We start from the raw sequence: 25,916 nt of genomic DNA on the forward strand, positions 1-25,916 counted from the left end.
GTGGGTGAACTAGCAGGTGGGCGTGGGTGAACTAGCAGGTGGGCGTGGGTGAACTAACAGGTGGGCGTGGGTGAACTAGCAGGTGGGCGTGGGTGAACTAACAGGTGGGCGTGGGTGAACTAACAGGTGGGCGTGGGTGAACTAGCAGGTGGGCGTGGGTGAACTAACAGGTGGGCGTGGGTGAACTAACAGGTGGGCGTGGGTGAACTAGCAGGTGGGCGTGGGTGAACTAGGAGGTGGGCGTGGGTGAACTAACAGGTGGGCGTGGGTGAACTAGCAGGTGGGCGTGGGTGAACTAGCAGGTGGGCGTGGGTGGAGTAGCCTGTGTAAGGGCTGCTCGCGCCTCGGGGTGTAGGGACTCTCCAAGCTCCCATTACTCTCATAATAATATAACAACTACTTAATCAATTGACTGGAGGCATTTTGCATGTTCCAAGGTCATCCGGCTGAGACGGGCCGGCTGGGACGAGCCGGCCCGTCCCAGCCGGCTGGACGGTTATAAATGGAACAATTCCATTGTGTGTGTGTGTGTGTGTTTTTTTTTCGTTCCTGCCCGCCACTTGTATATCCAAGTTTTCAATGAAGTTTGTATCTTTTTTGTATTATAAGAGCTACAGTCTAGAGTTACGTTCCGTGGGTTTTATCTACACGATCGGGGCGTTCTTTGTGGTGAGCGTTCCGTAACGCGGCGGGTTAATGTTCCGACTAGACGAACGCAAAAAAAAAATAGAGAAAAAAATGGAAAAAAAAACACTATGATCATCCCAACCTTGGACCGCGGCGCCAGACGTACGAGTCACCAACGATTGCACTCCTGTTTCATGGAAATCGATATTTTGATTCGTTTGCTGCTCTACGGTTAGTTTTCTGAGTTATATGATGAATTAATGGAGTTAATGTTGCGGGTATATGCGTATATTATGCGTTATGGCGGAAAAGGGAATCTTATGTGCGTACGACAAGTGCTCTATACGACTTTGACATCAGGAAAGATAACCTTGCCTCCTCAGTTTGTTTACAGTCGTCGGGAGGACAGGAGGTACTGCGTTGTTCTCAGTCCTTCTTCTATGAAAACTCTTGCGTTGATGTATTCTGGCATTCTTATCCCCCAAATTACCGGGAAAGTGAAGCGTTACCGTGCTTAAGCTAGTGAATGTACACATTATACCCGACGTCGTCGTGTGTGTTACGCTGGCAAAGTGTTGTGGGAGCCGGAATTAAGAGTGCTTGTGTGAAGTGTTGCTGACTGCTTGTTCGCGCGGGAGGAAGATCCTTCTTGCTCCTGGGATTAATTAGTTCACAGTCTTCGCAGGTAAGTCTGGAAGATCTGTTTAGTGCGGTGTAAACACGGATGGTTATAGGCTGTGCTATAGATTATTGGTGCGATGTAAACAGCTGGTTATAGGCTGTGTTATAGATTATTGGTGCGATGTAAACAACTGGTTATAGGCTGTGCTATAGATAATTAGTGCGATGTAAACAGCTGGTTATAGGCTGTGCTATAGATAATTAGTGCGATGTAAACAACTGGTTATAGGCTGTGCTATAGATAATTAGTGCGGTGTAAACAGCTGGTTATAGGCTGTGCTATAGATAATTAGTGCGATGTAAACAGCTGGTTATAGGCTGTGCTATAGATAATTAGTGCGATGTAAACAGCTGGTTATAGGCTGTGCTATAGATAATTAGTGCGATGTAAACAGCTGGTTATAGGCTGTGCTATAGATAATTAGTGCGATGTAAACAGCTGGTTATAGGCTGTGCTATAGATAATTAGTGCGATGTAAACAGCTGGTTATAGGCTGTGCTATAGATTATTAGTGCGATGTAAACAGCTGGTTATAGGCTGTGCTATAGATTATTAGTGCGATGTAAACAGCTGGTTATAGGCTGTGCTATAGATAATTAGTGCGATGTAAACAGCTGGTTATAGGCTGGGTCAGTGACGGGTGGGTCAGTGCCAGGTGTAGTGACGGGGTCAGTGCCAGGTGTAGTGATGGGGGGTCAGGGCCAGGTGTAGTGATGGGGGGTCAGGGCCAGGTGTAGTGACGGGGGGGGGGTCAGTGCCAGGTGTAGTGCGGGGGGGGTCAGTCAGTGCCAGGTGTAGGGAGGGGGGGGCCTGCTTTATACCTGATTGATGGGGTTCTGGGAGTTCTTCTACTCCCCAAGACAGGCCCGAGGCCAGACTTGACTTGTGAGAGTTTGGTCCACCAGGCTGTTGCTTGGAGCGGCCCGCAGGCCCACATACCCATCACAGCCTGGTTGGTCTGGAACTTCTTTTATAAAACTATCTAGTTTCCTCTTGAAGATGTCCACGGTTGTTCCGGCAATATTTCTTATAGTCGCTAGGAGGACGTTGAACAACCGCGGACCTCTGATGTTCATAGAGTGTTCTCTGATTGTGCCTATGGCACCTCTGCTCTTCACTGGTTCTATTCTGCATTTTCTTCCATATCGTTCACTCCAGTACGTTGTTATTTTACTGTGTAGATTTGGGACCTGGCCCTCCAGTATCTTCCACGTGCATATTATTTGGTATCTCTCGTCTCCTTTCTAGTGAGTACATTTGGAGAGCTTTGAGACGATCCCAATAATTTAGGTGCTTTATCTCGTCTATGCGTGCCGTATATGTTCTCTGTATTCCCTCTATTTCAGCAATCTCTCTTACCCTGAAGGGGGAAGTGAGTACTGAGGAGTACTCAAGACGGGACAACACAAGTGACTTGAAGAGTACAACCATTGTGATGGGATCCCTGGATTTGAAAGTTCTCGTAATCCATCCGATCATTTTTCTGGCTGACGCGATATTTGCTTGGTTATGCTCCCTAAACGTTACGTCGTCGGCATCATTTTTCCCAAATCCTTAACATGCTGTTTTCCTACTATGGGAAGATTCGATTGTGTTTTGTACTCTGTATTATGTTTCAGATCCTCATTTTTGCCGTACCTGAGTACCTGGAATTTATCACTGTTAAACATCATGTTATTTTCTGCTGCCCAATAGAAAACTTTGTTGATATCTGCTTGTAATTTTTCAATGTCTTCAGCAGAGGTAATTTTCATACTGATTTTTGTATCATCTGCAAAGGCCGGCACTAAGCTGTGACTTGTATTTTTGTCTATATCTGATATGAGAATAAGGAAAAGTAGTGGTACAAGGACTGTACCCTGAGGTACAGAGCTTTTAACTGCGCTTGGACTCGATTTTACTTGATTGACTGTTACTCTTGGTGTTGCAAGACAGAAAATTGAGTATCCAGCGTCCCACTTTACCAGTTATATCCACTGACCTCATTTTGTGTGCAATCACTCCATGGTCACATTTGTGACCATATTACCCCGAGTGCTCGCGCTACTGGTACTTTACATATCTTTATGAATTCCACGAGACAGGCCCAGGAGCCGAGTGCATGGCCATATTGTCAATTTCTCTTTCAAAGTCTTCCGAGTTTGTGGTAATATCCGTTATATTATCTGCAGCTTGAATGTCATTCATTAAGAAGCTGTCTGGGTCATCAACTTTCATGTTGTTTATTGGTGTGCTAAACATGGCCTCATACTGGCTTCTTAGAATTTCACTAATTTCTTTGTTGTCCTCTGTGTACGTACCTTCAGTTGTAATTAAAGGTCCAATACTGGTCAAGGTTTTTGATTTTGCGTATGTGAAAAAATATTTTGGATTTTACTTTATCTCTTGTATAGCTTTGTGTTCCAATTCCATTTCCTCAGACTCATATGATCGCTTCAACGTTTGTTCTATTTCCTCAATCTCCCTGCTTAGGCTTGTTTTCCTTGCTTGTGATAGTTGTGTCTGCCGAAGCATTTCCGTTATTTTTTTCCTTCTCCTGTACAGTCGTCTCCGTTCTCTTTCTAGAGTGGTCCTCTTTCTGCCCCTCCTCACAGGTACGTGCTTCAAGCAGACCTTGTAAGCTTCAGCTGTCAGTTGAGCTATTCCCTGTGTGGGAGTTTTGTCGCTTAAGACCGTCTCCCATTGAATGGTTGCAAGGTCTACATTTTAATTTTTCCCAGTCGATCCTCTTATTGTTGAAATTGAATTGATTGAATACTTATCGCTTGTTGGGTCTCTTAGACCTACTACCGTTATTTATGCTAGTTCGCACTTCAATGAGCTTATGGTCTAAGCATGTAGTATCTGAGATTGTAATGTCTCTAATTAGTTTAGCATTGTGAATAACAAGTCTAGTGTGTGTTCGTTCCTAGTTGGTTCTGTAATCTGTTGACTGAGCGAGAATTTGTCACAGAATCTCAAAAGTTCTCTGACCTGTGGTTGGGTATTTCCCGGGTCATTCCCTGCTATGATTTGTGTTTACCATTCTCCATCTTAGACTCGGTAAATTGAAATCTCCAAGGAAGATAATATCTGGAGCTGGGTTTGCTAGGTTATCAAGTATGTTCTCTATTTTGTGCATCTGCTCTGTGAATTCCTCAACCCTTGTATCTCGCGGTTTAAGAATTATAATTATTAGAATAACTAATAATTATACTTAAACAGCATAATTATTAGGTTTATTTTTTCTACCTTAATTTTAAGTACCTCTACCACCTCATTAGTTTAGTAGTTCTGTGCATACCAGGTCCTCTTTAATATACAGACCTACTCCTCCATTTGACCTATTTTCTCTCTATCACATCTATATAAATTATAATTTCGAATCCAGATTTCACCATCCATGTATTCTTTTGTATGAGTTTCCGTGAATGCCCCAAATATTGAGTTTGACTCTAATAGGAGGCCATTTATGAACTTAACTTTATTTCTTGACTTTGGCTTTAAACCTTGAATGTTTGCAAATATGAATGATTGTCCATATTGTGTGTCACTTCTGGAAGGTTTTGGTGGTTCTCCCTCCTCTCTACCCTGACCCAGGGTGTGTTCTCTCTACCCTGACCCAGGGTGTGTCCTCTCTACCCTGACCCAGGGTGTGTCCTCTCTACCCTGACCCAGGGTGTGTCCTCTCTACCCTGACCCAGGGTGTGTCCTCTCTACCCTGACCCAGGGTGTGTCCTCTCTACCCTGACCCAGGGTGTGTCCTCTCTACCCTGACCCAGGGTGTGTCCTCTCTACCCTGACCCAGGGTGTGTTCTCTCTACCCTGACCCAGGGTGTGTCCTCTCTACCCTGACCCAGGGTGTGTTCTCTCTACCCTGACCCAGGGTGTGTCCTCTCTACCCTGACCCAGGGTGTGTCCTCTCTACCCTGACCCAGGGTGTGTCCTCTCTACCCTGACCCAGGGTGTGTCCTCTCTACCCTGACCCAGGGTGTGTCCTCTCTACCCTGACCCAGGGTGTGTCCTCTCTACCCTGACCCAGGGTGTGTCCTCTCTACCCTGACCCAGGGTGTGTCCTCTCTACCCTGACCCAGGGTGTGTCCTCTCTACCCTGACCCAGGGTGTGTCCTCTCTACCCTGACCCAGGGTGTGTCCTCTCTACCCTGACCCAGGGTGTGTTCTCTCTACCCTGACCCAGGGTGTGTCCTCTCTACCCTGACCCAGGGTGTGTCCTCTCTACCCTGACCCAGGGTGTGTCCTCTCTACCCTGACCCAGGGTGTGTTGTTGTGGCAATGGTTTGTCCAGTTTTGGAAGTGATACTGGGGAGTGTGGTAGTCTCTGTGTAGTTGGGGGGTGTAGTATGTGTGGGCTTGATGAATGACGGTCAGTGCCAGGTGTAGTGAAGGGGGGGGGTCAGTGCCAGGTGTAGAGGGGGGGGGTCAGTGCCAGGTGTAGAGAGGGGTCAGTGCCAGGTGTAGTGAAGGGTCAGTGCAAGGTGTAGAGAGGGGGGTCAGTGCCAGGTGTAGAGAGGGGGGTCAGTGCCAGGTGTAGTGAGGGGGGGGTCAGTGCCAGGTGTAGTGAAGGGTCAGTGCAAGGTGTAGAGAGGGGGGTCAGTGCCAGGTGTAGAGAGGGGGGTCAGTGCCAGGTGTAGTGAGGGGGGGGTCAGTGCCAGGTGTAGTGAGGGGGGGTCAGTGCCAGGTGTAGTGAGGGGGGGGTCAGTGCCAGGTGTAGAGAGGGGTCAGTGCCAGGTGTAGTGAAGGGGGGGGGGTCAGTGCCAGGTGTAGAGAGGGGTCAGTGCCAGGTGTAGTGAGGGGTGGGGGTCAGTGCCAGGTGTAGTGAGGGGTGGGGGGTCAGTGCCAGGTGTAGAGAGAGGGGGTCAGTGCCAGGTGTAGTGAAGGGTCAGTGCCAGGTGTAGAGAGGGGGGGTCAGTGCCAGGTGTAGAGGGGGGGGGTCAGTGCCAGGTGTAGAGAGGGGTCAGTGCCAGGTGTAGTGAAGGGTCAGTGCAAGGTGTAGAGAGGGGGGTCAGTGCCAGGTGTAGAGAGGGGGGTCAGTGCCAGGTGTAGTGAGGGGGGGGTCAGTGCCAGGTGTAGTGAAGGGTCAGTGCAAGGTGTAGAGAGGGGGGTCAGTGCCAGGTGTAGAGAGGGGGGGTCAGTGCCAGGTGTAGTGAGGGGGGGTCAGTGCCAGGTGTAGTGAGGGGGGGGGTCAGTGCCAGGTGTAGTGAGGGGGGGGTCAGTGCCAGGTGTAGAGAGGGGTCAGTGCCAGGTGTAGTGAAGGGGGGGGGGTCAGTGCCAGGTGTAGAGAGGGGTCAGTGCCAGGTGTAGTGAGGGGTGGGGGTCAGTGCCAGGTGTAGTGAGGGGTGGGGGGTCAGTGCCAGGTGTAGAGAGAGGTGGTCAGTGCCAGGTGTAGTGAAGGGTCAGTGCCAGGTGTAGAGAGGGGGGGGTCGGTGCCAGGTGTAGAGAGGGGGGGGTCAGTGCCAGGTGTAGAGAGGGGGGGTCAGTGCCAGGTGTAGAGAGGGGGAGGGTCAGTGCCAGGTGTAGAGAGGGGGGGTCAGTGCCAGGTGTAGAGAGGGGGGGGTCAGTGCCAGGTGTAGAGAGGGGTCAGTGCCAGGTGTAGTGAGGGGTGGGGGTCAGTGCCAGGTGTAGTGAGGGGTGGGGGGTCAGTGCCAGGTGTAGAGAGGGGGGGTCAGTGCCAGGTGTAGAGAGGGGGGGTCAGTGCCAGGTGTAGAGAGGGGGGGGTCAGTGCCAGATGTAGTGAGGGGAGCCAATGCAAGGTGTAGTGAGGATCTCAGTGCCTAGGGCAGTGCCACCTGAGACAAACACCTGCAGCAGGTGTGGGGTCATCAGACCACCCCCCCCCCCCCACACACACACCTGTGCTGTGCGTCAATAAGTACACTGTGTTTGGGATTGCGTTATATCCCTTTGCGGCGGTACTCAGGTGTATCCAAGCGGTACTCAGGTGTATCCAAGCGGTACTCAGGTGTATCCAAGCGGTACTCAGGTGTATCGGAGCGCGTAGCGTCTCTTCCTGTGGGTGTATTCTGAACATAGTGCGCCATTAACCCACTTTGTATTTAGTAGAACAAAGAAATGACAAGATTGATAAAAGATCCAAAGATTCATCCAGAGTACACAGGGTTATAGAGCTGGTACAGTACACAGGGTTATAGAGCTGGTACAGTACACAGGGTTATAGAGCTGGTACAGTACATAGGGTTATAGAGCTGGTACAGTACACAGGGTTATAGAGCTGGTACAGTACACAGGGTTATAGAGCTGGTACAGTACACAGGGTTATAGAGCTGGTACAGTACACAGGGTTATAGAGCTGGTACAGTACACAGGGTTATAGAGCTGGTACAGTACACAGGGTTATAGAGCTGGTACAGTACACAGGGTTATAGAGCTGGTACAGTACATAGGGTTATAGAGCTGGTACAGTACACAGGGTTATAGAGCTGGTACAGTACACGTACACATACAGGGTTATAGAGCTGCTACAGTACACAGACAGGGTTATAGAGCTGCTACAGTACATAGGGTTATAGAGCTGCTACAGTACACATACAGGGTTATAGAGCTGCTACAGTACACAGGGTTATAGAGCTGGTACAGTACATAGGGTTATAGAGCTGCTACAGTACACGTACACATACAGGGTTATAGAGCTGCTACAGTACACAGACAGGGTTATAGAGCTGCTACAGTACATAGGGTTATAGAGCTGCTACAGTACACATACAGGGTTATAGAGCTGGTACAGTACACAGGGTTATAGAGCTGGTACAGTACACATACAGGGTTATAGAGCTGGTACAGTACACAGGGTTATAGAGCTGGTACAGTACACATACAGGGTTATAGAGCTGGTACAGTACACAGGGTTATAGAGCTGGTACAGTACACATACAGGGTTATAGAGCTGGTACAGTACACAGACAGGGTTATAGAGCTGCTACAGTACATAGGGTTATAGAGCTGGTACAGTACACATACAGGGTTATAGAGCTGGTACAGTACACAGGGTTATAGAGCTGCTACAGTACATAGGGTTATAGAGCTGGTACAGTACACATACAGGGTTATAGAGCTGGTACAGTACACAGGGTTATAGAGCTGGTACAGTACACAGGGTTATAGAGCTGGTACAGTACACAGGGTTATAGAGCTGCTACAGTACACATACAGGGTTATAGAGCTGGTACAGTACACAGGGTTATAGAGCTGGTACAGTACACAGGGTTATAGAGCTGGTACAGTACACAGGGTTATAGAGCTGGTACAGTACACAGGGTTATAGAGCTGGTACAGTACACAGGGTTATAGAGCTGGTACAGTACACAGGGTTATAGAGCTGGTACAGTACACAGGGTTATAGAGCTGGTACAGTACACAGGGTTATAGAGCTGGTACAGTACACAGGGTTATAGAGCTGGTACAGTACACAGGGTTATAGAGCTGGTACAGTACACAGGGTTATAGAGCTGGTACAGTACACAGGGTTATAGAGCTGGTACAGTACACATACAGGGTTATAGAGCTGGTACAGTACACAGGGTTATAGAGCTGGTACAGTACACAGGGTTATAGAGCTGGTACAGTACACAGGGTTATAGAGCTGGTACAGTACATAGGGTTATAGAGCTGGTACAGTACACATACAGGGTTATAGAGCTGGTACAGTACACAGGGTTATAGAGCTGCTACAGTACACAGGGTTATAGAGCTGGTACAGTACACATACAGGGTTATAGAGCTAGTACAGTACACAGGGTTATAGAGCTGGTACAGTACACAGGGTTATAGAGCTGGTACAGTACACAGGGTTATAGAGCTGGTACAGTACACAGGGTTATAGAGCTGGTACAATGCACAGGGTTATAGAGCTGCTACAGTACACAGGGTTATAGAGCTGCTACAGTACACAGGGTTATAGAGCTGCTACAGTACACAGGGTTATAGAGCTGCTACAGTACACATACAGGGTTATAGAGCTGGTACAGTACACAGGGTTATAGAGCTGGTACAATGCACAGGGTTATAGAGCTGCTACAGTACACAGGGTTATAGAGCTGCTACAGTACACATACAGGGTTATAGAGCTGCTACAGTACACATACAGGGTTATAGAGCTGCTACAGTACACAGGGTTATAGAGGTGGTACAGTACACGGTTATAGAGCTGCAACAGTACACGGTTATAGAGCTGCAACAGTACACAGTTATAGAGCTGCAACAGTACACGGTTATAGAGCTGCAACAGTACACGGTTATAGAGCTGCAACAGTACACAGTTATAGAGCTGCAACAGTACACAGTTATAGAGCTGCAACAGTACACAGTTATAGAGCTGCAACAGTATACATACAGGGTTACAGAGCTGCTACAGTACACAGGGTTATAGAGTTGCTACAGTACACATACAGGGTTATAGAGCTGCTACAGTACACAGCTATAGAGTTGCTACAGTACACATACAGGGTTATAGAGCTGGTACAGTACACATACAGGGTTATAGCGCTGGTACAGTACTCATACAGGGTTATAGAGCTGCTACAGTACACATACAGGGTTATAGAGCTGCTACAGTACACATACAGGGTTATAGAGCTGCTACAGTACACATACAGGGTTATAGAGCTGCTACAGTACACATACAGGGTTATAGAGCTGCTACAGTACACATACAGGGTTATAGAGCTGCTACAGTACACATACAGGGTTATAGAGCTGCAACAGTACACAGACTGGATTATAGAGCTGTCACAGTACACAGACAGGGTTATAGAGCTGCAACAGTACAGTTATAGAGCTGCAACAGCGCACAGTTAGAGCTACAACAGTACACAGTTATAGCGCTGCTACAGTACACAGTTATAGAGCTGCTACAGTACACAGCTATAGAGTTGTTACAGTACACATACAGGGTTATAGAGCTACAGTACACATACAAGGTTATAGAGCTGCTACAGTACACATACAGGGTTATAGAGCTGCTACAGTACACATACAGGGTTATAGAGCTGCTACAGTACACATACAGGGTTATAGAGCTGCTACAGTACACACACAGGGTTATAGAGCTGCTACAGTACACACACAGGGTTATAGAGCTGCTACAGTACACATACAGGGTTATAGAGCTGCTACAGTACACACACAGGGTTATAGAGCTGCTACAGTACACACACAGGGTTATAGAGCTGCTACAGTACACATACAGGGTTATAGAGCTGCTGCAGTACACATACAGGGTAATAGAGCTGCTACATTACACAGACAGGAGTATAGAGCTGCTACAGACAGGGTTATAGAGCTGCTACAGTACACAGACAGGAGTATAGAGCTGCTACAGTACACAGACAGGGTTATAGAGCTGCAACAGTGCACAGTTATAGAGCTGCAACAGTGCACAGTTATAGAGCTGCAACAGTGCACAGTTATAGAGCTGCTACAGTACACAGTTATAGAGCTGCTACAGTACAGTTATACAGCTGCAACAGTACAGTTATAGAGCTGCTACAGTACACATACAGGGTTATAGAGCTGCTACAGTACACATACAGGGTTATAGAGCTGTTACAGTACACATACAGGGTTATAGAGCTGCTGCAGTACACATACAGGGTTATAGAGCTGCTACAGTACACATACAGGGTTATAGAGCTGCTACAGTACACATACAGGGTTATAGAGCTGCTACAGTACACATACAGGGTTATAGAGCTGCTACAGTACACATACAGGGTTATAGAGCTGCTACAGTACACAGAGCGTGAAGCTCTATTCAGCTCTGTCTTTCCTTTGATCCAAATCCAATTCTCCACAGAATCATAGAGCAGTGGAATTAGATCAGCTATAATCACTCTGGACTGCCGAGAGGAGGAGCCCAAGGTCTGAAGCTCGACCTTTGTATTTAAGAACATCTAAATCAGAACGCATAAACTTTGGCCCGAGTTCGGACGCTGCCAGATGGTCTGAGAGCTGGTGGTGCTGACGTCACGGTGCATGCCCTGACGTCATTAAGTGCTGGTTGCTGACGTCATGAAGTGCTGGCGGCCAGTCACGGCTCTCCGTGACCACGTCATCGACCGTATTTCGTGACGTCATTGACCGCTATATTTAGCAATGCTGGGGGTTATACGGTGACGTCATGTGTTGAAACTCACGCCATGAAGTACAAATAGTCTACACTCTTGACGCCCACACAGATGCTTGCACACATGCACTCGCGCGCACACACACACACACACACACACACACACACACACACACACACACACCGAATCACCTTCTGTGGTTGAGTGTTCAATAAACCCTTGAACTATATGTTTAACACATCTCTAACCCTGTCCATGGAGGACAGAAGAAAATGATAATATGCTGATTAGCATTGTAAATGTGTGGCCACGTTTGTGGTAGAAAATAAACACACACACACACACACACACACACACACACACACACACACACACACACACACACACACACACACACACACACACACAATGATGGAACTCAAACTTGTGTCCATGGGACAAGAGGTCTGGGAAAGGAGAGTTGACTACAGGAAAGGGGACTATAAGAGGATAAGGGACTATCTGGGTGAAGTGCATTGGGAGTAAAAACAGTCCAAGGTATGATGAACCTGGTCATCCGGAAATGCAAGGACGCTGAAGATAGATTTATTCCAACAGTAAAGGAAAAAAGCAGGAGGGAATATAATAACCCATGGTTTAATAGACAGTGTCAGGAAGCAAAGGTGAGAAGCAGGAGTTGAGTGGAGGAAGTACAGAAGACAAAGGACAGAGGACAACAGGATTAGATGTAACAGAGCTAGGAACGATTACATTAACATAAGACGAACATCGGAAAGAGACTATGAGAACGATATTGCAATCAAAGCGAAAAAACAACCTAAGTTACTACACAGTCATATAAGAAGAAAAATGTCGGTGAACGACCAAGTGACAAGACTAAGGAAGACAGAGGGGGCATATACTGAGTGACAAGGAAATCTGCGAGGCACTGAATGCCAGTTTCCATGGAGTGTTCACTACCGAGCCTGAGCAGCTCCCATTGTTGGAAGGGGTTACGCTAGATGAAAGACTATCATATATAGAGGTGACAGCAGAGGAGGTAATGAAACAGTTGACAACTCTAGATGCAACTAAAGCTGTTGGACCAGACAAAGTATCACTGTGGATACTAAAAGAGGCAGCGCAGGCCCTCAGCGTGCCTCTGGCAATGATCTTTAATGAGTCACTTATGTCAAGAGAATTGCCCAGTTGCTGGAAGAAGGCAAATGTACCGATTTTCAAGAAAGGAGATAGGGAGGAGGCATTTAACTACAGACCGGTATCACTGACAAGTATCCCCTGTAAAGTACTTGAAAGAATAATTAGGCTAAGACTTGTTGCACACCTGGAGAACATTAGGTTTGTAAACAAACATGAACATGGGTTCTGGAATGGAAAATCATGCCTAACAGGCCTTTTGGAATTCTAAAATAAAATAACAAGGATAAGACAGGACAGAGAAGGTTGGGCAGACTGTATATTTCTGGACTGCCAAAAAGCCTTTGATACAATACCGCACATGAGACTGCTGTTCAAACTTGAGAGGCAGGCGGGGGTGGGAGGAAAGGCCCTAGCATGGGTAAGGAACTACCTAACAGGAAGGAGCCAAAGAGTTACGGTAAGGGGCGAGAAGTCGGACTGGCGAACAGTAACAAGTGGAGTACCTCAAGGATCGGTGCTGGGACCAATTCTATTTCTAATATATGTTAACGACATGTTTACAGGAGTAGAGTCCTACATGTCGATGTTCGCGGATGACGCAAAGTTGATGAGAAGAGTTGACAGATGAGGATTGTAGGATCCTCCAAGAGGACTTGAACAGGTTGCAGAGTTGGTCAGAGAATTGGCTACTGGAGTTCAACACGAGTAAATGTAAAGTTATGGAAATCGGATCAGGTGATAGGAGACCAAAGGGACAGTACACAATGAAGGGGAACAGCCTACTTGTGATGACGCGAGAAAGAGACCTGGGCGTGGACGTAACACCTAATCTATCTCCTGAGGCACATATAAATAGGATAACGACAGCAGCGTACTTTACACTGGCAAAAGTTAGAACATCATTCAGAAACCTAAGTAAGGAGGCATTTAGGGCGCTTTACACTGCCTACGTGAGGCCAGTCTTAGAGTATGCCGCCTCATCATGGACTCATGATGAGGGCGAAGAAACCCCACCTGAAGAAACACATAAGGAAAATGGAAAAGGTTATCTTGAGGTTATCTTGAGATGATTTCGGGGCTTTAGTGTCCCCGCGGCCCGGTCCTCGACCAGGCCTCCACCCCCAGGAAGCAGCCCGTGACAGCTGACTAACACCCAGGTACCTATTTTACTGCTAGGTAACAGAGGCATAGAGTGAAAGAAACTCTGCCCATTGTTTCTCGCCGGCGCCTGGGATCGAACCCAGGACCACAGGATCACAAGTCCCGCGTGCTGTCCGCTCGGCCGACCTGCTCCCTTTTTTTTTTTTTTTTTTGCATTTTTCGTCACCGTAGCGACCCGTATGGTCTACTGTGCACAGTTGTCAAGCAGCAATGAACTGTGAGCGACTGTGTGGGCAATGGAAACTGTCAGGAGAAAGCGCCAAATCATTACGACAATATAGCACTTGGAAGATATCACTATAAGAATTTATAATAGGACGGTGGAAAGAAATGATGCCCAACCACTTACACGGTCGGGGATTGAACGCCGACCTGCAAGAAGCGAGACCGTCGCTCAACCGTCCAACCCAAGTGGACAGGTTAACATTGTTTATCTTATAGGCTAGCCAATCACGTTGCCGGCTCGGCTGAAGAAGTGACCAATCACATGTGTTTGTTCGTAGATATATTATAATATATATATAATATATAACGTTTATATTTTCGCCAGTCATATAATAACAATAATAATTCATTGTGTCGGGGGACAGGCAGCCAGTATATATATGTACATGTTAGGCTTATCCTGTCTCCATTATCCTGACCCCTTCCATGTGCTATTTAGTCCTAATGACTTGGCACTTTCCCCCCCTTGATATTTCTCATAGACCCTTCCCTGCTCCCATCTATTGGCCATCACACGCCATCTATTAGCCATCACACGCCATCTATTGGCCATCACACGCCATCTATTGGCCATCACATGCCATCTATTGGCCGTCACACGCCATCTATTGGCCGTCACACGCCATCTATTGGCCGTCACACACCATCTATTGGCCATCACACGCCATCTATTGGCCGTCACACGCCATCTATTGGCCGTCACACGCCATCTATTGGCCATCACACGCCATCTATTGGCCATCACACGCCATCTATTGGCCATCACACGCCATCTATTGGCCGTCACACGCCATCTATGGGCCGTCACACGCCATCTATGGGCCATCACACGCTATCTATTGGCCATCACACGCCATCTATTTACATCTTATTTTCTTATCAAATGAGTTTATTTCGAAGTAAAATATTTTTTTCCAAGTTTAAGACATATGGCGTTGTCTCTTGGGCTGTACTTGAACCCTCTTCATTAAGGCACGTTCGTCTTCGCGCTCTGATAACCATGCGTAAATCTGTGTATCTATGTATTTACGTATGTAGGTTAGCTTAGCATTTTAAAAGCACCGAATCACCTTCTGTGGTCGAGTGTTCAATAAACCCTTGAACTATATGTTTAACACTTCTCTAACCCTGTCCATGGAGGACAGAAGAAAATGTATATATGCTGGTTAGCATTGTAAATGTCTGGCCACGTCTGTGGTAGAAAATAATAATAATAAAATAAGCTATATTCCCTGAGATGGACTTGTGAACTTTCAAATTCAAATTTGTATTCAGGTAAGAGAACATATATAGATGAAGAGTTACAAACATTAAGTTGGATTTATAGATAGATCTAGAACATACAATACCTAAAACCACTAATATAGAGATAGATCTAGTACATACAATACTTAAAGCCACTAATGTAGAGATAGATCTAGAACATACAATACCTAAAGCCACTAATGTAGAGATAGATCTAGAACATACAATACCTAAAGCCACTAATATATAGATAGATCTAGTAGATACAATACCTAAAGCCACTAATATAGAGATAGATCTAGTAGATACAATACCTAAAGCCACTAATATAGAGATAGATCTAGTACATACGATACCTAAAGCCACTAATATAGAGATAGATCTAGTAGATACAATACCTAAAGCCACTAATATAGAGATAGATCTAGTACATACGATACCTAAAGCCACTAATATAGAGATAGATCTAGTAGATACAATACCTAAAGCCACTAATATAGAGATAGATCTAGTAGATACAATACCTAAAGCCACTAATATAGAGATAGATCTAGTACATACATTACCTAAAGCCACTAATATAGAGATAGATCTAGTAGATACAATACCTAAAGCCACTAATATAGAGATAGATCTAGTAGATACAATACCTAAAGCCACTAATATAGATAGATCTAGTACATACAATACCTAAAGCCACTAATATAGATAGATCTAGTACATACAATACCTCAAGCCACTAATATATAGATAGATCTAGTACTTACAATACCTAAAGCCACTATTATATAGATAAAGCTAGTACATACGATACCTCAAGCCACTAATATATAGATAGATCTAGTAGATACAATACCTAAAGCCACTAATATAGATAGATCTAGTACATACGATACCTAAAGCCACTAATATAGAGATAAGAGCTAGTAGATACGATACCTAAAGCCACTAATACGCGCAGCGTTTCGGGCAATATAACTATAACGTGTTATCAGTTATTATATAACTCGATAACTTAAGGTGGGTTGATCAAATGGTCCTGGACGGACCGAAACGTCTTCGTCTTCTCCATCTTGTGAGTTGTGGTTCGGTTATCATATCTTCAGCCCCGTTATTGTGACTCATAACTGCGTGCCTGTTAACGTCTGCGTGTCTGTTATCGTCTGCGTGTCTGTTATCGTCTGCGTGTCTGTTATCGTCTGCGTGTCTGTTATCGTCTGCGTGTCTGTTATCGTCTGCGTGTCTGTTATCGTCTGCGTGTCTGTTATCGTCTGCGTGTCTGTTATCGTCTGCGTGTCTGTTATCGTCTGCGTGCCTGCTATCGTCTGCGTGCCTGCTATCGTCTGCGTGCCTGCTATCGTCTGCGTGCCTGCTATCGTCTGCGTGCCTGCTATCGTCTGCGTGCCTGCTATCGTCTGCGTGCCTGCTATCGTCTGCGTGCCTGCTATCGTCTGCGTGCCTGCTATCGTCTGCGTGCCTGCTATCGTCTGCGTGCCTGCTATCGCCTGTGTGAATGCTATCGCCTGCGTGACTTATCGCCAGCACACTTGTTATAACGCTATCGACCAGGACAGGCTGGGAGACCGATAGACTGCCCCGCACACAAATACTTGATATCTTCTCACATAGACATGATATCCCTTACTAATAAGGTGTCTAAATTGTAGCTTGTATTTCTGCCTTTCATGTGATATAAAGTTATATTTATCACATATCTAGAATATAAAATGAATCGACAGCTATTACACTCGAATTATATATATATATATATATATATATATATATATATATATATATATATATATATATATATATATATATATATATATATATGTCGTACCTAGTAGCCAGATCTCACTTTTTGGCCTACTATTCAAGGCCCGATTTGCCTAATAAGCTAAGTTTTCCTGAATTAATATATTTTTTCTAATTTTTTTCTTATGAAATGATAAAGCTACCCATTTCATTATGTATGAGGTCATTTTTTTTTTATTGGAGTTAAAATTAACGTAGATATATGACCGAACCTAACCAACCCTACCTAACCTAACCTAACCTATCTTTATAGGTTAGGTTTGGTTAGGTAGCCGAAAAAGTTAGGTTAGGTTAGGTAGGTTAGGTAGTCGAAAAACAATTAATTCATGAAAACTTGGCTTATTAGGCAAATCGGGCCTTGCATAGTAGGCTGAGAAGTGCGTTCTGGCTACTAGGTACGACATATATATATATATATATATATATATATATATATATATATATATATATATATATATATATATATATATATATATATATAATATATGTGTATATATATGTGTATATAACTTCAGCAGCCACATATAACACATGGCCAAACATTAACATAGTGGCTCAAACTGTGAGTATACTCGTTAAAATCAGGTATGTTGCCCACTCTGCTCTCCTCTGATTATACTGCTAACATATCTATCCCCTAATACGGTATGTGTGCATAGTGTTCTTCCCCTTGCAAAGTTCCTCAAGCCCATCATCACCCAACAAAAACTGGGTGTTAGAGAATTCTACCTTGAGGTTACCTTGAGGTGCTTCCGGGGCTTAGCGTCCCCGCGGCCCGGTCGTCGACCAGGCCTCCAAACTCTGTCTTCAGACAACACACAGCCCCTCTGAATAAATATTATATGGGTAAATAAGACGAACATGTTGATCAATCAATCACTTGGTTGATTGATCACCCCAAGCTGTACCATTAGGTCATGCTGGTACAGTCGAAAAAACCCGTTCTCGCACTTGCTTTAAGTCAATATTGGCTTATTTAATAAGTGAATGCAGGCGATGAGTCACAATAACGTGGCTGAAGTATGTTGACCAGACCACACACTAGAATTTGAAGGGACGACGACGTTTCGGTCCGTCCTGGACCATTCTCAAGTCGATTGAGTGCATATGTGACATACTAATGCATAAGTGCATATGTGACATACTAATTGATTGTGAATATTTTAGTTTACCTTGAAAAGCTTCATAGAAAACACCGACCTTACCTAACCTTCTTAGTATGTTAAGATAAGCATCTTATTGCTTCTTAATTACAATTATTACTTAACCTGTACCGTCAGTGGTACAGTACTCGGCTGGCAACACCTAGGCCAGGGTTCGCGCCCACCTCCACAGCCCTATCTTGAGATCTTGAGGTTATCTTGAGATGATTTCAGGGCTTTAGTGTCCCCGCGGCCCGGTCCTCGACCAGGCCTCCACCCCCAGGAAGCAGCCCGTGACAGCTGACTAACACCCAGATACCTATTTTACTACTAGGTAACAGGGTATGCGTAGGGTGAAAGAAACTCTGCCCATTGTTTCTTGCCGGCGCCTGGGATCGAACCCGGGACCACAGGATCACACGCCCAGTGTGCTGTCCGCTCGGCCGACCTGCTCCCTAGTGGACTTTCCCAATGTTTGTACTCAACCCAACTGTTGATCCAACTGTTGGTCCTACTGTTCCAACTGATCCAACTGTTACTGATCCAACTGTTGGTCCTACTGTTCCAACTGATCCAACTGTTACTGATCCAACTGTTGATCCTACTGTTGGTCCTACTGTTCCAACTGATCCAACTGTTACTGATCCAACTGTTGGTCCTACTGTTCCAACTGATCCAACTGTTACTGATCCAACTGTTGGTCCTACTGTTCCAACTGATCCAACTGTTACTGATCCAACTGTTGATCCTACTGTTGGTCCTACTGTTCCAACTGATCCAACTGTTGGTCCTACTGTTTCTTGTCGTACATAGATTAGCAAAATAATAACAATTATAATATTGTCAAGGCGTAAATATTATTGGTAAATGGATTACCAGTCTGCAAAAAGATTACATAATCAACAAAAGAACAAATCCACAAGGGCCGTGACGAGGATTCGAACCTGCGTCCGGGAGCATCATTCGAATCCTCGTCAAGGCCCTTGTGGATTTGTTCATTTGATGCATCACGTTATTGTGATCTGTGTGTGTGATAACCAACTAAATATTAGTTACTTTAAGAACAGTTCTTGACGTAACTTAGTGCAAGTAATATACCATATTACTCTTGTGATATAATTACCTGTTAATTAATAATATAATTAATAAAAAGTAATAATATTACCCACATTATCCTTGCTCCCTTGGTGGCTGAGGGGACAGAACACTAGACGCGTGATCCTGTGGTCCCGGGTTCGATCCCGGGCGCCGGCGAGAAACAATAGGCAGAGTTTCTTTCACCCTGATGCCCTTGTTACCTAGCAATACAATAGGTACCTGAGAGTTACTCAGCTGTCACGGGCTGCTTCCTGGGGGTGGAGGCCTGGTCGAGGACCGGGCCGCGGGGACACTAAAAGCCCCGAAATCATCTCAAGATAACCTCAAGATAACATTAAAATGTGGGCTGTACTCCAGTACATTGGTCCAGGTGAGGTAAGGTTAGGTTAGGTGAGGTTAGGTGAGGTTAGGTTAGGTTAGGTGAGGTTAGGTTAGGTGAGGTTAGGTTAGGTGAGGTGAGGTTAGGTGAGGTTAGGTGAGGTTAGGTTAGGTTAGGTTAGGTTAGGTTAGGTGAGGTTAGGTTAGGTGAGGTGAGGTTAGGTGAGGTGAGGTGAGGTGAGGTTAGGTGAGGTTAGGTGAGGTTAGGTGAGGTTAGGTTAGGTGAGGTTAGGTGAGGTGACGTGACGTGACGTGACGACGTGACGTGACGTGACGTGACGTGACGTTAGGTTAGGTTAGGTTAGGTTAGGTTAGGTTAGGTGAGGTGAGGTGAGGTGAGGTGAGGTGAGGTGAGGTGAGGTTAGGTTAGGTGAGGTGAGGTGAGGTTAGGTGAGGTTAGGTGAGGTTAGGTGAGGTTAGGTGAGGTTAGGTAAGGTGAGGTGAGGTGAGGTTAGGTAAGGTGAGGTGAGGTGAGGTTAGGTTAGGTTAGGTGAGGTTAGGTGAGGTTAGGTAAGGTTTTAATCTTTATTACTTAAGGATTTATATTTCTGCCCATATTTTATCAGTGGTTTAAAACTATAGAGAGTATTTGACTGCGGCAACTGTTAAGACAGTTTGATAAGACTGATTCTAATTCATTGGCTTAGTCTTCACTATTTAATTTGTCATTAATAATTCAATATGTTGGCCTTTAATTAATTTAACTAAAAATTTAATTACTAACATACTTTATTACTATAATTATGGGTTAACTATTTTCCATTAACGCCTAAAAATTGTCGTAAAAGCATATTGACTTTTAGCTTCTCTTAGTTTAAATGAACAGTCGTTAATTTAAGTATTTAAGTATTAAGTAATTTAAGTATTAAGTATTTATATAATAACTTGCTATGGTAATTTTTATGTGTCTTTTCATAAAATTCATATTAAATGCGAGTTACTGACACACACAAAACATATATATTGCTGGCAGGACGGGAACCGGCGACGAGGGTGCTGTCTTGTACAGCTCACGGGGCCAGATTCACGAAGCAGTTACGCAAGCACTTACGAACCTGTACATCTTTTCTCAATCTTCGGCGACTTTGTTTACAATTATTAAACAGTTAATGAGCTCCGAAGCACCAGGAGGCTGTTTATAACAATAACAACAGTTGATTGGCAAGTTTTCATGCTTGTAAACTGTTTAATAAATGTAACCAAAGCCGTCAAAGGTTGAGGAAAGATGTACACGTTCGTAAGTGCGAACGTAAGTGCGTTCGTAAGTTCGAAAGTGCGTTACGTTCGTCACGTAACTGCTTCGTGAATTTGGCCCCAGGTTGCGAAAGGTTGTGTAGTAGAGGAAAAACATGGTTTATGTCCGGCTCACGTAACACTACTGCGTGCTCTGGGGGGTAGCGTAGCGGGAGCCGCTGCTCTTAAGACCCGCGTTCAATTCAATTTCTTTATTATGCACCCCATACCCATCCCGTGGGCGGTGGTGTAAGTTCGTAAATAGCTTCCAGTTTTAAATATAAATATTTAAATTATTAAATTATTTACTATTCGCAAATAGCGTCCTGTTTCTTCCTGGGGCCAGCCCAATCATTTGGGCTGGACGGTAGAGCGACGGTCTCGCTTCATGCAGGTCAACGTTCAATCCTGGATGGTTCAAGTGGTTGGCCACCATTCCTCCCCCCCCCCCCGTCCCATCCCAAATCCTTATCCAGACCCCTTCCCAGTGCTATATAGCCTAATGGCTTGGCGCTTTATCCTGATAGTTGCCTTCCCTTCTTCCTGGGGCCAGATTCACGAAGCAGTTACGCAAGCACTAACGAACGTGTACATCTTTCCTCAATCTTTGACGGCTTTGGTTACATTTATTAAACAGTTTACAAGCATGAAAACTTGCCATTCAGCTGTTGTTATTGTTATAAACAGCCTCCTGGTGCTTCGGAGCTCATTAACTGTTTAATAATTGTAAACAAAGCCGCCAAAGAATTACAAAAGATGTACAGGTTCGTAAATGCTTGCGTAACTGCTTCGTGAATCTGGCCCGAGCGACATTAGCCTTACGACGGGAGTATGAACGAAATTGTTTACCAAAGTACTCGGGTAAATGCTTATTGAATCTGGCCTATACTGGTGTTCTTTAGTGTGTTACTAAGGTTTTTTAAGTGTGTTACTAAGGTTCTTATGTGTGTTACTAAGGTTCTTAAGTGTGTTACTAAGGTTCTTAAGTGTGTTACTAAGGTTCTTGAGTACTGTCAGAAGACCTCCTACGCTCACCAAGGTGTTGACGGGGAATTACTTGGGGCTCCGTTCTGGTTATCTTGAGCTGATTTCGGGGCTTTAGTGTCCCCGCGGCCCGGTCCTCGACCGGGCCTCCACCGGGCCTCCACCCCCAGGAAGCAGCCCGTGACAGCTGACTAACACCCAGGTACCTATTTTACTGCGAGGTAACAGGGGCATAGGGTGAAAGAAACTCTGCCCATTGTTTCTCGCCGGCGCCTGGGATCGAACCCGGGACCACAGGATCACAAGTCCAGCATGCTGTCCGCTCGGCCGACCGGCTCCCTGTTTCACCACACACCTGACAGAGGTCACTGCTACTTTGCCTTTGACCAATCAGAATAAGGGTAACATTGTTCATCTTACCGCTTATCCAATCACGTTGCCGGCTCGGCTGGACAACTGACCAATCACGTACGGGTTGTATCAGCTGATGCATGTCAACAAAATGAGTTTGCACTTTTACCTCGAGCATGGCTCCACTTTTGGGTGTACCTGGTATGTAGGTAGATTATTTTAGCCCTAAATTATGTTCAGGTATGCAGTATACTTGTCGGGTAAACTCCCTGCGGAGGCCTTATATAACCCTCCAGTGGTATACATATTGTCTAGGAGAGAGAATCCCGTTGAGGGGACGAATTTTGGTGTTTAAAGACGACGTATACACACAATGTATACCCCATTTATACATGTATACACTGAGAGTTGACTTTAATCTTGCGGAGTATGTTGAGGACTAAAGTATACATGCCCGTTGCTGAGTGGGCTACGTCCATGATCTTAACCATCGTACAGTTAATAGGTCTCATAAGCTCAACACCCCTCAAGATGGGAGTGTTGGTCGTGTGGTCCAGAATTATTAAGAGGGTTTAATATGGTAAGATAAAGACCAGGGTAAATACATCCAGGGTTTAATTATTAGTTCATCTTGAGCACCAGGGGGGGGGGGGGTGTCTGCCATCGCTGGCCCACTCCTGTGGCCCACCCTGGCAGGATGGGGGCCCAGCCTGGCAGGATGGGGGCCCACCCTGGCAGGACGGGGCCCCCCACCCTGGCAGGACGGGGCCCCCCACCCTGGCAGGACGGGCCCCCCCCACCCTGGCAGGACGGGCCCCCCCCCCCACCCTGGCAGGACGGGCCCCCCCCCACCCTGGCAGGACGGGCCCCCCCCCACCCTGGCAGGACGGGCCGCCCCCCACCCTGGCAGGACGGGGCCCCCCACCCTGGCAGGGCGGGCCCCACACCCTGGCAGGACGGGGCCCCCCCACCCTGGCAGGACGGGGCCTCCACCCTGGCAGGACGGGGGCCCCACACACAGTGAGAAGTAAGCCCGCCACCTTCTCGCAGCAACAGTAACTACCAATTAGATATAATTGGTGGTGGTTGATAATAATAAACCAGCACTTACTGCTCGGGTGGCTGATGTCTGGGGGCCCCTGAGAGCCTGGCCCTGGTGTACGGTACAGGGGCCCCCTGAGAGCCTGACCCTGGTGTACGGTACACGGCCCCTGAGAGCCTGACCCTGGTGTAAGGTACAGGGGCCCTGAGAGCCTGGCCCTGGTGTACGGTACAGGGCCCCTGAGAGCCTGGCCCTGGTGTACGGTACAGGGCCCCAGAGAGCCTGACCTTGGTGTACGGTACAGGGGCCCTGAGAGCCTGACCTTGGTGTACGGTACAGGGCCCCAGAGAGCCTGACCCTGGTGTAAGGTACAGGGGCCCTGAGAGCCTGGCCCTGGTGTACGGTACAGGGCCCCTGAGAGCCTGGCCCTGGTGTACGGTACAGGGCCCCAGAGAGCCTGACCTTGGTGTACGGTACAGGGGCCCTGAGAGCCTGACCTTGGTGTACGGTACAGGGCCCCAGAGAGCCTGACCCTGGTGTACGGCACAGGGGCCCCCTGAGAGCCTGGCCCTGGTGTACGGTACAGGGCCCCAGAGAGCCTGACCCTGGTGTACGGTACAGGGCCCCCCTGAGAGCCTGACCCTGGTGTACGGTACAGGGCCCCCCTGAGAGCCTGACCCTGGTGTACGGTACAGGGTCCTCTGAGAGCCTAACCCTGGTGTACGGTACAGGGCCCCTGAGAGCCTGGCCCTGGTGTACGGTACAGGACCCCTGAGAGCCTGGCCCTGGTGTACGGTACAGGGCCCCCTGAGAGCCTGACCCTGGTGTACGGTACAGGGTCCCTGAGAGCCTGACCCTGGTGTACGGTACAGGGCCCCCCTGAGAGCCTGGCCCTGGTGTACGGTACAGGGCCCCCCTGAGAGCCTGGCCCTGGTGTACGGTACAGGGCCCCAGAGAGCCTGACCTTGGTGTACGGTACAGGGGCCCTGAGTGCCTGGCCCTGGTGTACGGTACAGGGGCCCCCTGAGAGCCTGACCCTGGTGTACGGTACAGGGCCCCCCTGAGAGCCTGACCCTGGTGTACGGTACAGGGCCCCTGAGAGCCTGGCCCTGGTGTACGGTACAGGGCCCCCCTGAGAGCCTGACCCTGGTGTACGGTACAGAGCCCCTGAGAGCCTGGCCCTGGTGTACGGTACAGGGCCCCCCTGAGAGCCTGACCCTGGTGTACGGTACAGGGCCCCTGAGAGCCTGACCCTGGTGTACGGTACAGGGCCCCCCTGAGAGCCTGACCCTGGTGTACGGTACAGGCCCCCCCCCCTGAGAGCCTGACCCTGGTGTACGGTACAGGGCCCCTGAGAGCCTGGCCCTGGTGTACGGTACAGGGGCCCCCTGAGAGCCTGACCCTGGTGTACGGTACAGGGCCCCCTTGAGAGCCTGACCCTGGTGTACGGTACAGGGCCCCTGAGAGCCTGGCCCTGGTGTACGGTACAGGGCCCCCTGGGAGCCTGACCCTGGTGTACGGTACAGGGCCCCCTGAGAGCCTGACCCTGGTGTACGGTACAGGGGCCCCTGAGAGCCTGGCCCTGGTGTACGGTACAGGGCCCCTGAGAGCCTGACCCTGATGTACGGTACAGGGGCCCCCAAGAGCCTGTCCCTGGTGTACGGTACAGGGCCCCCCGAGGCCCTGACTGTGGTACATCACCTCTAGAGGGCCAGACTAGTGTATGAAACCTCTGCCTCAAGCGTGCCGTCTCACCCTATAAGATCTCCGGGATATCGTGAAGGAGAGTATTGACCTCTAGCATCCTCTAGTGCTGGCGTGTGGCTCCCGCTGGTCGTCGGAGACCTTCCTGAGTATCCTGGCATTGTTCCAGCGCGCCTCCTAAGGCGGCGACGCGAACACCAACCTTAGTAATTCTTGTTTGGTTGGAGCCAAGAGTGACGGCACCTGCCGCCACCGCTGCACTTGGCAGAATGATGAGTCCGGGTCCGCCTCGCCCTCCTTGGCGGGAAAGTGGTTGTCATGGCAACGGCACGCAATCCTCTGATTGGCGGAGTAAATTTCCCTGCAATCTCATTGGATCACACACACACACACACACACACACACACACACACACACACACACACACACACACACACACACACACACACACACACACACACACACAATAGGCGGGATCCAAGAGTCAATGCTCGATCCTGCAAGCACATATAGGTGAGTACACACACACACACACACCGGGAGCTGACTGGACAGCACACTGGACGCGTGATCCTGTGGTCGCGGATTCGATTCCCGCCGCCGGCGAGAATCAAGGGGCAGAGTTTCTTTCACCCTGATGCCCCTGATACCTAGCAGTAAATAGGTACTTAGGAGTTAGCCAGCTGTCACGGGCTGCTTCTTGGGGCGTGTGTGTGTGGTGTGGAAGAAAAAAAAAGTAGTTAGTAACAGTTGAGTAGGGTGATCTTACTGGCTATTGTAGGGTGATCTTACTGGCTATTGTAGGGTGATCTTACTGGCTACTGTAGGGTGATCTTACTGGCTACTGTAGGGTGATCTTACTGGCTATTGTAGGGTGATCTTACTGGCTATTGTAGGGTGATCTTACTGGCTACTGTAGGGTGATCTTACTGGCTACTGTAGGGTGATCTTACTGGCTATTGTAGGGTGATCTTACTGGCTATTGTAGGGTGATCTTACTGGCTACTGTA

General features: G+C 47.4%; 3 protein-coding genes across 5 annotated transcripts in view; all 3 read left to right on the plus strand.

Annotated features, from left to right (window-relative positions):
• The first annotated feature begins 974 nt into the window (after positions 1-974).
• The window catches only part of LOC123768910 (ataxin-1-like), a 418,165-nt gene continuing 393,223 nt past the window's right edge, over positions 975-25,916 (plus strand). For 2 of the 3 annotated variants that reach the window (XM_069309073.1, XM_069309075.1), the window contains exon 1: positions 975-1,312. The gene's annotated coding sequence lies outside the window, so the exon portion shown is untranslated. The remainder of the gene's footprint in view (positions 1,313-25,916) is intronic. The other variant, XM_069309072.1, reaches the window with a different exon arrangement.
• Positions 13,869-16,749, plus strand: LOC123769035 (DBF4-type zinc finger-containing protein 2 homolog). The gene is made up of 2 exons (XM_045759989.1): positions 13,869-13,906; positions 16,266-16,749. The coding sequence occupies exons 1-2, from the start codon at positions 13,869-13,871 to the stop codon at positions 16,747-16,749; spliced, it is 522 nt and encodes a 173-aa protein (XP_045615945.1).
• Positions 18,588-18,929, plus strand: LOC138354660 (uncharacterized). The gene has a single exon (XM_069309017.1). The coding sequence runs from the start codon at positions 18,588-18,590 to the stop codon at positions 18,927-18,929; it is 342 nt and encodes a 113-aa protein (XP_069165118.1).

This window comes from Procambarus clarkii, chromosome 64, assembly GCF_040958095.1.
Source record: "Procambarus clarkii isolate CNS0578487 chromosome 64, FALCON_Pclarkii_2.0, whole genome shotgun sequence".
Classification (NCBI taxonomy): Eukaryota; Metazoa; Arthropoda; class Malacostraca; order Decapoda; family Cambaridae; genus Procambarus; species Procambarus clarkii.